The following is a 12,330-nucleotide window of genomic DNA, read 5'->3' on the forward strand; positions in this document are numbered from 1 at the left end:
CTACATTTTTTTTGGTCTCCTATCAGCCGGGTGCCTTTGGTCTATATTTCAACAGGCTATGAGTCAGAACTCAACAAAATAACATGCTTTGTTCTCAAAATCTCTAAACTGTAATGAACCCCTAACTTTCATTAATCTTTCCACATTAATCCCACTGATTCATCAGATATCACATATCTATCATTCTTTCAAAGCAGATGATACACATATACGTTGACTACAATATTACGTAGGGGTGGAACAGTGGTGCTGCTGGGAGGGTTGATGCCGTGTGTCACTGTGAGGAGTTTGCTGTGTTCTCCCAGTATCTGTGTGGGTTTCCTCCTGAAATCCAAAAACACGTCGGTAGATGGGTTGGCTGTGTGTTATTGCCCACCGGGGTGAGTGTGTGATGCCTTATGATGGACTGTCACCCTGTTACAGAATATGAATATACATAATATTCATAAAGAGGAATTTCACCTTTTTTATATATTTTTGGAACAGTAAAGGAACGGCTTCTGATATTGTGTTGATGTGAAATGCCTCACTCGAATGGAACCAGATATTCACCTCAACACCTACATTTATTTATTTGTTTTCCAGTCCAGTTTAAATAGAAATCTGTGATCATTTATACTAGAAAGACTAAAATACGTGAACTGTTATATACATATATGGTATCAATGCATGTACCAGTCTGCACCTGAATTCTTGTCAGTTTTAAATCATCTATAATCCTGTGTGCACCTCTCAGCATAAACGATACACACACTGTGCCTTATTTTTTAATATGTAACACTGGTTTGCATGGTGTATGTCTTGTCCAGCATACCATTAACTAGAATAAAGGGCACTTACATAAGGGTGGATTGTTAAAGGTTGTATAAGAGTTGTAGTTCCTGATTTGAAACTGCTGAATCTTGTTCTTACTAAATCAACTGCAGCCACAACACCTCATAGCTGCGCTACATGTCATGCACTGTCTCTTTCTTCTTCTGAATGGTTATTAAAGGTTTAAAGAGTAGGTTATACAAGCTTGTGCAGGTTATGTTCCAGCCAGAGGCGATCTTCTCTAGAAACAACAGTTCAGCTTTATTTGTGTCGTGCAAACATTAAGGAGAGCTCTAATGGGAGGATTAATTACATGCTTTTTTTTCCTTTATATGAAAATTAAGGAATGTTTCCCCTCATTATTAAGTGTCCAAGATCCATCTGTTTGACAAGTCCCCACTTTTGCAACAATAAAGTTAAACAACAAAAACAAAACATAAAAACTAAGAAGTAAGGAACAATTTAAGTCATTTCATCAATGATACTGCACATTGCAGCATCTTTGTCCCACACTTTCTCCCTCTTTGGGGGTGCACTTTTGTCCATTTGTCCAGCCATGCAGCTAACACCAGCATCCTCTAAATCCATAGGCTCAGTTTTGAGTCTGGTCTCTCCTCCTGAGCCAGAGACCGTTTGCAGTTCGCTAGATCCAGCCCCACTAGAGGCATCTGTTTGGGGTAAATCATCAGGCAGCGAGGCGAGGCAGTTTTGGATCATTTCCACCACGCGCTCCAGATGTTTCTGAAAACGTTCAGCTGTCTCCAGCCTCTGCCTCTTCTGTACCTCCATCATCACGCGAAGCGTCTCCCGGGCCTGGTGGGGACGGTACTCGTTGATGAGGTGGTGCATGTGAACGAACAGTAGTTTCAGGTCCTCCAGTTTCTCTTCCCGCTTGATGCTCCCAGGGCTTTTAATAAGAATATCCAACAGGTCAAGGAAGTTGACCAGTATTGACATGTTGAGCTTTTTCAATTCCCTCTTGTGGTCAAACTGCATGGGGTGCAGGCGCTCGATTCCCTGGCTCTCCAGCGGACGGATGATGAGGTCGTCACACTGGAACTGATTGCCAAACATGGAGTACGTGTCCCGGATCGGAGGTGGTGGTTTCGGAGCTAGTCCTTTACGCACATTCTCATCTGTGTACTCTTTAATATACTGCATCGGTGGCATCGGCAGAGCACTGACCTGCTGGGGTTCACCCATTCTGAGAGTCTGCTAGAAAAAAAAGAAACGTTTCAAAATCATTAGTCAAACATTAGGCCTGTCTTACAATAAACACTTCTCGTTTCATGCGTTACTAAGGCTTTTGGTGCAATCACAAGAAGTCAACATATCCAGTGCCCCTAGCAGCCGTGAGCTATTCTCCAATGCAGTGTTTTGGAAATGTACTTGTGCTCTCCTTAATGCTGTTGTGTTCTGAGCTTTTGTTTGCTTTGTAAATGTTGTTGTGATGTGACTCGGGGGGCCACTGTAAATTTTAGCATATGTTAATTAAAGTCACAGAAAATATTAATAAAATTATTACAAAAAAAGATAAGAAATAAAGAATGGCTTTTTTAGTTGTCCTCCAAATTGATTTTACTTTTGTCATTCATTCAGATCTTTTAGTTCATGTTCTTTAATCTTGCATTTTGCTTTATACAAAGCTCAGCTACACTGCTTTTCAATTAATTAAACCCATAAAAACTCACCCCCGTTCATCAAAATGACAGATTTATAAGTTATGTCCAAGAAAACAAAAATCATCTAAAGCCTTAAAGTGGCTTAGATGGAAATACACCTTGGCCTTCATTCAGTACGTGCAAATCTATGAATATGAAGTTAGTCCCCACCTCTTTCCCCCTGCAGCTTGAAAGCCCTCCTCTGCAAACTGATGCTGATTCCTTAGGTTTTATGACGAAAGAAACCCTGACTCTCACTTCTCCCGTATGAGATTAGCTTTGGGATACTGCTGTTTAAAAGTCATGGCAACGACATCTTTACATAAACGTTAATTGATTGTTAATGGACTGATAAAAAAGCCTGGATTCGGGTAGTAACGAGTAGCCACTTTAACTGTATTGCTCTTCATTTAATGGTGTTAAATAAAGCTGCGGCGAGCTTATTCCTAGAAAAAAGTTTTACGTCATACACGATTATATTTAAAAAAATAATTAAATATTTTATCAAAATAGTTTTTTAATTGTTTACTTTGTTCGTTTACACAAATATTAAAATTCAATAATAAACCACGATTTACCTTACCTTGCAGATTCGGAGACGTTTTATCTTCAAATATAAAACGACTACCTTAACGTTAGCGCTAAAGCTAAAAAGCGCCTACGTTTCTCGTTGAAATTCGATTCAGAAACCCGAGCTACACGGATATATCCGCCTCGGTGGTTCAGTCTGAAAAGTACACCTACCAGATCACCGCGGAATGTTGAGAATGTTTATTATTTCTAAAGCTATTTGTACAAATTCTCAAAAAACACAAAAGCGAACCTTCGGCTCACAGGAGCCTGGTGTGTAAAAATGCTTTTGATTGGACGTAACGAGCCCAGAACCAAACACATCATTGGGTTACGTCATTTGAAGGCGGGTTCAAACACTAAGGTCGTATCCCAAATCGCTCTATACTTTCTATGTAGTGCACTAGTAAATGCATGAAATAACGACCTCTGCATTATACACTGCAACCTTTCCAGAAAAAAAGCCGTGTACCGTCAGATTTATGATGGAGTTTTAAGGCCACAGCATTGGAAAAAAAAGTATATATATATATATATCAGTGGCGATTGCTCTAAGACTGCAAGGGAAGCTCAGCTTCCCCTAAAATTAAAAAAATAAGCGATCAAATATATACTGTTGTGTGTACATGTCATTGAATAAATATGCACTACAACGCGCTCAACTTTTGTTCAGAATCAGCTTCTTATCACTGGTAAAGACGCGGCTTTCCTCTCAATCATTCCCGCAGCTTCACGGTGCACACTGAGCGTCCACAGAGTTCAATAGCGAAGCAGCGAAGTGCAGCGAAACGAGACGAGTCATTGGATAAATGCTGGGCTTTGTCCCGCCCATCGGACGCTCAGCGTCTCTGGGGGTCTATGGGGCAGTGGGCTGGCCTCGGCTGGCCCGGACGCTCAGCTTCTGCATGATGATTGGATGATCTGTCTGAGGCTGAATCCCTTTTTGATTGACAGCGAAATGAACGAATCAGCGATCCTTTGGTTTAAAGATCTGTGGGAGCATTAAATTTTAATTCTGTTCTGAGTTGATCCAGACTTTCTTAAACCTCTTAGCGGCATTTTCTTTGTTAAAAACGACTAGCGATAAATCGAGCTTCTATTTTTGTGTTGTTTTTTTTGTAGCTGCTTGTGTTTGGAGACTGACTTCTATCACTCTTTCTGACTTCTATCGCAGTTTCTGACCAGCGGGTGCTGCTGAGCCCCTCCACCGTCACAAAGCACTCACAGGCGGACACACTTCACATGGGCCGAGGCCGTTTAAGCCTAGCTCTGCTGGACATTGAGAGGACACTAGTCAAGTCCCTGGAAAAGACGCCTTGTTGGTACGACAGGGGCACAGATCATTTTCTTGAAAAGGAACGGAGGGTAGAATTTACGTATAAATAAACCGACACATTTTATGATGTAGGCCGAAATTGAGCTTCCCCTCCTTGAAAGACCAGCATCCGCACCTGATATATATATCTTAGAATAAGGTCAGAATTCTTAGAATCAAATTCTTAAAATCAGAATCATTCAGAGAGTAAAAGAATATTTAGAGAAAAACTGTTTGGATTAGTATCTATTATAATATTTAGACAGACAGACTCCCAGTCTGTGTGCCATAGAGTGAGATGTGAAAGAGGAAGTCAATGATATGAACAGAATGTTATATTGAACACTTCAGTTCAGCCACTGGCTGCAATGCATACAGCTTTAGTTTATTGTACAAATTTATTTCGTTTATTGTCCATAAGCCGTGGAGTACATGGAGCCTTGTGGGCACACTGAAGTTCAACTTCCTCTGGATAGATAATTTTGGTGATCATTAATTGTATCCTGTGAATCTACATGACAGAAGTTGAATCATGAACTAAATAATCAGTCAACACATGGCCAAGCATTAAGTGTTCCACGACACTAAACTGGCATATTCAGACAGGGAGGGTTTCTTATATTATAAACTTAAGGTATCAATCTTGTCAACTTGTGGTGGAGGGGTAAGGTGACTGTCTGTGAGGAATGTGGTGTGTTCTCTCTGTGTCTGCGTGGGTTTCCTCCGGGTGACTGTTTGTGAGGAGTGTGGTGTGTTCTCTCTGTGTCTGCGTGGGTTTCCTCCAGGTGACTGTTTGTGAGGAGTGTGGTGTGTTCTCTCTGTGTCTGCGTGGGTTTCCTCCGGGTGACTGTCTTTGAGGAGTGTGGTGTGTTCTCTCTGTGTCTGCGTGGGTTTCCTCCGGGTGCTCCGATTTCCTCCAACGGTCCAGATACACACGCTGGTAGGTGGATTGGTGTGTCCGTGTGTGTGTGACTGGCGCCCCCTTCAGGGTGTGTTCTTGCCTTGCGCCCAGTGATTCCAGGTAGGCTCTGGACCCACCGCGACCCTGAACTGGATAAGGGTTACAGATAATGAATGAATGACTGTCTGAATGAAGGCTGAGATATACAATTACATCTAAACATTCTTCATGTTTTTTTTTTTTAAATAGATTCTAAATTTGATGAACATACCATCAACATTTTTGATAAATGGCTGGGTGGGACTTTATGTCATGTTCCTCATGTCTCTCTCATACTAGAAATAAATAATTTAAAACACAATACTATAATATACACTTATATAATAACTAACACTGGCAAAAGATTGCATTATTTGGGTATAGAAACCAAATATTGATCACAACGCTAAGTACAAAGGGAACCTGGAGCCATTTAAGATCCATCCATAGTTACATTGTCTGTTTTTAACAATTGTAACATTTCTTACCATTTTTGTAATACATCTCATAACTGAGAACACAATCTACAGCATTAGACACACCATTTTCTGAATTTAGGCCAGAACATCGATTTGGCAGTTTGGGATAATAACACCTGACACTTTGTATCCAGTTTTCTCTCAAAATTAGCCATCTCCAAATTCACCATTACATCTCTCCCAAATAAACAATGATAACAAGTTGAGATGATGAAAGCGGTTAGGGTTATGTCTGTCAGTATCATTAATACTTAACACACTTGAATGAGAAAACTAACCGCAGAACTCTTATGTTAGCTAAAAATGAGTGTATTGGCTAGCATTTTGTATTAAGTTGTGTGTTGAGGGAAAAGCAAAGTCCATCCTATACACCCCAGAGGAAAAAAAAAGACAATAATCTCAGGTTACGGATTTGCAGTGGCGTTACCAGCGATTGCAGATTCTGATCGCAGGTTACAGACAGCTGTGGCATCACCAGGGATTCAACTTGTTATAAATTAGTTAGTTACACCACATAATGTTTCTTTCAGGATGTTTGCTTCACTTTTTTTTTTACATTCAGTGGCAGAACATTACACTGAAATGCATTTCCTGGTAAAACATCAGGAAACATGAAGAAAATACACTGTTCCATGAAAGACTGTGCTGCCAAAACAATTTAATCATATTTCTTAATGTAAAATAGCAAAGAAACTTTGGATTATTCTTCTCAGACCCTCAGACAACACTACATTAAAGCCATTCAGTACATGAACCTCTTCTGGATATCTCTGTGTAATGAGGGACTTCCAAACAGGAGTTAGAATCAAGTGCAGGTTTAATCACAAAGTCAACAGCAACAACAAACCAGGACAAAACCGTGAGATCCGCTCAATGTACAAAGCATGCAATCCAAAAGACACAATCCAGAAACCAGTAACCTGATAGAACAAACAGGGGTTAATACACACAAAAGCAAGGCCAGTACAAAAGTGCTCAGAATAATAGTGAAAACACCAAACAAGACTTTGCAATGAAGCCTGCAAGTCAAAGGGCATTTTACAAAATGGCAGACACAGGAATCATGTGACCAGTTCTAAGAGCGACATCTGTTGGTGTGGAGGATTATTGGCAGCAGATGTAACAGAACCCCCCTCTAAGGGGTGGCTCCTGACGCCTAAAAAAAAAATTCTCTGCTTAGCGGCAGGTCTGTCTGGTTGATCACAGTGGAAATCCATGATCAAAGAGGGGTCCAAGATGTCATCTGATGGAACCCATGAAAGTTTCTTGGGTCCATAACCTTCCCAGTCCACCAGATAATACAGTCGTACAGCATGGCGCCGGGAGTATAGTAGTGCATGAACAATATACACAGGAGGTTCATCTACTTCAAGAGGAGGAGGGGGTTCTGCCACCTCTGTCTACACCTGGGAAGAGGCAGATACAGGTTTTAATAATGAAACATGAAAGGTAGGCTTGATACGATAGGACCTCGGCAATTCTAGTCTATATGACACTGGTGTTATCTGTCTGATAATCCCAATATACCTGGGACAATGTTTTCTGCATAGCTGTTTAAGTCACAAATCCCTAGTGGATAACCAGACCATTTGCCCAGGTTCAAATTGCTGCACGTCTTGTCTGTGCCGATTTGCCTGTAGACTCTGCCTCCTAACAGCTCTCTGTAAATGAACATGAGCCTCTTCCCAAGTTTTTTCACTCCTCCTCAGCCATTCATCAACCGCAGGTGCCATAGATGGTTCTCCTGACCAGGGAAAGATTGGAGGTTGAAAGCCAAGAATACAGTGAAAAGGTGTAAGACCAGTAGAAGAACTGACCAAAGAATTTTGAGCATATTCAACCCAAGCCCAATCAACCTGATATCTGCTAAAATATGAGCGCAGGAAGCAACCAATTTCCTGATTAAGCCGTTCTGTTTGCCCATTAGACTGAGGGTGATATCCAGAGGTTAGACTTATATTAATATTTAACAACTTACAAAATTCTTTCCAGACTTGAGAAATAAATTGAGGTCCTCTGTCAGAAACTATGTCTTCCGGGATACCTTAAAACCTGAATACATTTTGAAATAATAACTCAGCTGTTTCCAGTGCTGAAGGCAATTTATTTATAGCGACCAGCCTACAGGCCTTAGAGAATCTGTCAATAATTACAAAGATGGTGGTATTACCAAGAGAACAGTGGCGGATGCTGGTCTATCAAGGAGGGGAAGCTCAATTTCGGCCTATAAAATGTGTCGGTTTATTTATACGTTCTACCCTCCGTTCCTTTTTAAGAAAATGATCTTTGACCCTGTCGTACCAACAAGGCGTCTTTTCCAGGGACTTGACTAGTGTCCTCTCAATGGCCAGCAGAGCTAGGTTGCTTAAACGGCCTTGGCCCTTGTGAAGTGTGTCCGCCTGTGCTCCCACGGATCTTTACACCAAAGGGTCGCTGATTCGCTCATTTCGCTGTCAGTCAAAAAGGGATTCAGCCTCAGACAGATCTTCCAATCATCATGCAGAAGCTGAGCGTCCGGGCCAGCCAAGGCCAGCCCACTGCCCCATAGACCCCCAGAGACACTGAGCGTCCAATGGGCGGGACAAAGCCCAGCATTTATCCAATGACTCATATCGTTTCGCTGCACTTCACTGCTTCGCTATTGAACTCTGTGGACGCTCAGCATCCTCACTGTTTAAAGCACTGTAAAACTACGGGAATGATTGAGAGGAAAGCCGGGTCTTTACCAGTGATAAGAAGCTGAATCTGAACAAAGGTTGAGCGCGTTGTAGTGCATATTTATTCAATGACATGTACACACAACAGTATATACTTGATCAATTATTTTTTTACATTTTAGGGGAAGCTGAGCTTCCCTTGCAGTCTTACAGCAATCGCCACTGCAAGAGAGTTAGGTAGATCTGTGATAAAGTCAACATCTAAATGGGATCAGGGTCTCTGAGGGATTGGTAAAGGTTCCAAGAGACCTTCAGGAAGTTGTCTAGGATTCTTAGATTTAGCACACATATTACAATTCTTAACAAAGGCTGCCACATCCCCATTTAACCCCTTCCACCAAAACTTGTTCTTTACTAAAATGGCAGTCCTATTAATACCTGGATGTCCAGAACTAGGGGTACAATGGATTAATTCTAGTATTCGTTTCATCAGGTTAGTGGGTACATACTCCTGATTACTAGGACAGTTTGGTGAGGTTGGTTCAGCTTCTCTTTCCTTCCTGATTTCTTCCATAAATTCCCATCTGATAGGTGCTAGGATGCATTTTGGTTCGAGGATGGTTTCAGCTCTCTCTCTGTCTAGTGTACCAGGCCACATTCTTGATAAAGCATCAGCTTTGATATTTTTGGATTCTGGGCGATATGTTATGGTAAAGTTAAATCTTGTAAAGAACAGTGCCCATCGTGCTTGTCTGGGATTCAAGTGTTTAACTACCTTGAGATATTCTAGGTTGCGATGATCAGTTAGAACTAGAAAAGGATGCTGTGCACCCTCGAGCCAATGGCGCCATTCCTAAAATGCTAACTTCATAGCCAGCAACTCCCTATTTCTCACATCATAATTGTGTTCATCTTTACTCAATTTGCATGAAAAACGCCCATGGGTGAAGCTTAGGAGGTGAACCCGAACATTGAGAAAGAACTGACATCTACGACAAATGGATGCTCTGGACTAGGATGCTTTAAAATTGGAGCAGACAAGAATAGAGTCTTAAATGTATCAAACGCTTTAGAAGCTTCCTCATTCCAATTCATGACCCTTTGTTTGCCTCGTAGTAAGGATGTTAGAGGTGCCGCGATAGAGCTAAAACCCCTAATAAACCGGCGATAGAAATTGGCAAAGCCTAGGAACCTCTGTAATCCCTTAACATTACTAGGTTTGGGCCAATTTAAAACAGCTTTCCCCTTATTAGTCATCCGTACCCCTTCTTTATCTATGATATATCCCAAAAATGCAACTTGTTTCAGATGGAATCCACATTTTTCTACTTTAACATAAAGGTGATGTTGCAAAAACCGTTGCAGTACCTGTTTCACATGGATTTCATGTTCCTGCAACGACCTAAAATACACTAGAATATCATCAATGTTAACTATTACCCAACGACCAATCATATCTCAGAATACCGCATTAATGAAAGCCTGGAACGCAGAAGGTGATACAGCCAAACCATAGAGCATCACAGTATACCTCATAATAACCTCTAGTAGTTACAAATGCTGTTTTCCATTCATCGCCTTCTCTAATGCGAATTAGATTGTAAGCACTTCTTAAGTCTAATTTAATAAATATTGTGGCCCCTCTCAATTGTTCCAGAGCAGCTGGTACTAGTGGTAAAGGGTATCTATACTTGACAGTAATAGCATTAGGCCCCCGATAATCAATACAAGGATGTAGTCCTCCATCTTTTTTTTTTCCCATAAAGAAGAAGCTCGCTGCGGCTGGAGAGTTTGATGAACGAATATATCCTAGTTTTAAGGCTTTACCTATACAAGTCTCTAGGGCCTCTGATTCAGGCTTAGATAAAGGATAAATCCTACTTCTGGGAGGCGTAGATCCTGGCAGAAGATCAATTGCACAGTCCCATGGTCTGTGGGGTGGCAATTGACTAGCTGCCTTTTTAGAAAATATTTCAGAAAATTAATCATAACAAGAAGGAATATTTTCCAACACCTGGCATTCTGGACTCTCCACGTCAGTGGCTCTTAGAGGAATACTTAGACATGAACCAAAGCGGTTCTTTCCCCACTTGTTAATGTCACAACTACCCCATGTAATGGTGGGTTGGTGTTTACTCAGGCATGGAAACCCAAGTATGATAGCATGTTTAGGTGCTTTAATGACAAAAAATGTAATAGACTCCTCGTGCAGAAGGCCTACTCTCATGCTCAGTTTAGCTGTGTATTCAGTCACGCAGGGACAAGTGGTGCATCGTCTTGATCAGGGGAATCCTTGTCCTCTTAGCCTTGCCTCTATCAATGAAGTTACCGGCAGCTCCGAAGTCAATCAATGCTGAATCAAAAATAGACTCTGAACCAACTGTACTTTTATTGATGTCAGGTTGCATTAGAGAACTCACCTCCAACATGGCTAGGACGTTTTGGGCAGGAGATACGCATGTGACCAGATCCCCCACAATAAAAACATAGGTGCTCTCTATATTGTCTTTGCCTTTCATTTTCAGATATCTGGGCTCTCCCCAATTCCATGGGTTTTTAGTTAGTAGATGTGTGTTCAGGAGTTAAACCCACAGATCTGTATGAAGTCACTAAGTTTCTTCTCCAATAAATTATCCAAGGCAATTGCAGATCGAATAAACTCATCCAGATTCATAGCATTTCCACGAACGGCCATTTCTACCTGCAACTCTAGTATTAAACCTCTCTGAAAAACAGTCAGAAGTGCTGGTTCACTCCAACCACTCCCTGCAGCTAACATTCTAAATTCTCTAGCATATTCAGCAACAGAGCAGTCCTCCTGCTTTATTTCACAGAGCTGGGTACCCACATCACCACCAGCCTTGGGATGATCAAAACTTCTTTAAGCAGAGAGTAAAACCGGGTCTCAGATTTGATTATGTCACTATTCTGTGACATAAGCCGTAGCCCAATCCTTGGCAGATCCTTGGCTGCTTACTTTCCTCCAGTAAGCAGAGAAATTAAAAAGTGAATTCTGTCCATTTCAGAACAAAATAGTTCTGGGTGGTGTTCAACATACAGGCTGCACTGCATCAGAAAACCCTTACATTTATCCTGAGACCCATCATACCTTTCTGGTAGAGCGATGTTAACTGGTGGGGATATGGCTAAGGGTTGATTCTCAGCTGTAGAAAATTGAAATTTCTGCTGCTGGTTGTTCCTGAGATTCAGGGAGTGGAGGAGCCATGCGAAGTAGAACTTCTTGCATGAGACACAGCAAGTCATCCATTCTTTGTTCATGGCAGGCCATTCTTTCTTCTAAACCTGCTGATTCCATCTTTTGGTGAAGTCTCCTGTAATGAGGGACTTCCAAATAGGAGTTAGAATCAAGTGCAGGTTTAATCACAAAGTCAACAGCAACAACAAACCATGTCAAAACCATGACATCCGCTCTATGTACAAAGCATGCAATCCAAAAGACACAATCCAGAAACCAGAAAACAGTAACCTGATAGAACAAACCAGGGGTTAATACACACAAAAGCAAGGACAGTACAAAAGTGCTCAGAATTGCAGTGAAAACACCAAACAAGACTTCGCAATGAAGCCTGCGAGACAAAGGGCTTTTATACAAAATGGCAGACACAGGAATCATGTGACCAATTCTAAAATTCTGGTGAGAGCGACCTCTGTTGGTGTGGAGGATTATTGGCAGCAGATGTGACACACTGTCGTGTAAAAAAAAAAAAAATATATATATATATATATACACATACATACAATAAAACATGCCACTGCGTCTACTGTGCCCGAGCTCATTTATGATGATGGACCGAAACAAAGAACAAAGTGTCTTGTGGTTCAAAGAAAAAAATTTGTTTAATCATTTGAAATGTCTTTGTAATATTCCCAGTTA

The 12,330-nt window shown here is 41.2% G+C and overlaps 1 protein-coding gene across 8 annotated transcripts; it reads right to left on the reverse strand.

Annotated features, from left to right (window-relative positions):
- Nucleotides 1–26: 26 nt before the first annotated feature.
- Nucleotides 27–3,342, reverse strand: med7 (mediator complex subunit 7). Of its 8 annotated transcripts, none has more exons than XM_066649318.1 (3): nucleotides 3,058–3,342; nucleotides 2,646–2,764; nucleotides 27–2,025 (listed from the first exon to the last, which is right to left on the reverse strand). In XM_066649318.1, the coding sequence occupies exon 3, from the start codon at nucleotides 2,014–2,016 to the stop codon at nucleotides 1,276–1,278; it is 741 nt and encodes a 246-aa protein (XP_066505415.1). In that variant the 5' UTR covers nucleotides 2,017–2,025; nucleotides 2,646–2,764; nucleotides 3,058–3,342; the 3' UTR covers nucleotides 27–1,275. The 8 variants fall into 8 exon arrangements, with proteins under 8 accessions (XP_066505415.1, XP_066505414.1, XP_066505417.1 ...); XM_066649317.1 differs by having other exon boundaries at nucleotides 27–2,028; XM_066649320.1 differs by lacking the exon at nucleotides 2,646–2,764 and having other exon boundaries at nucleotides 3,053–3,342.
- Nucleotides 3,343–12,330: the final 8,988 nt, after the last annotated feature.

This window comes from Hoplias malabaricus, chromosome 17 (assembly GCF_029633855.1).
Source record: "Hoplias malabaricus isolate fHopMal1 chromosome 17, fHopMal1.hap1, whole genome shotgun sequence".
NCBI lineage: Eukaryota > Metazoa > Chordata > Actinopteri > Characiformes > Erythrinidae > Hoplias > Hoplias malabaricus.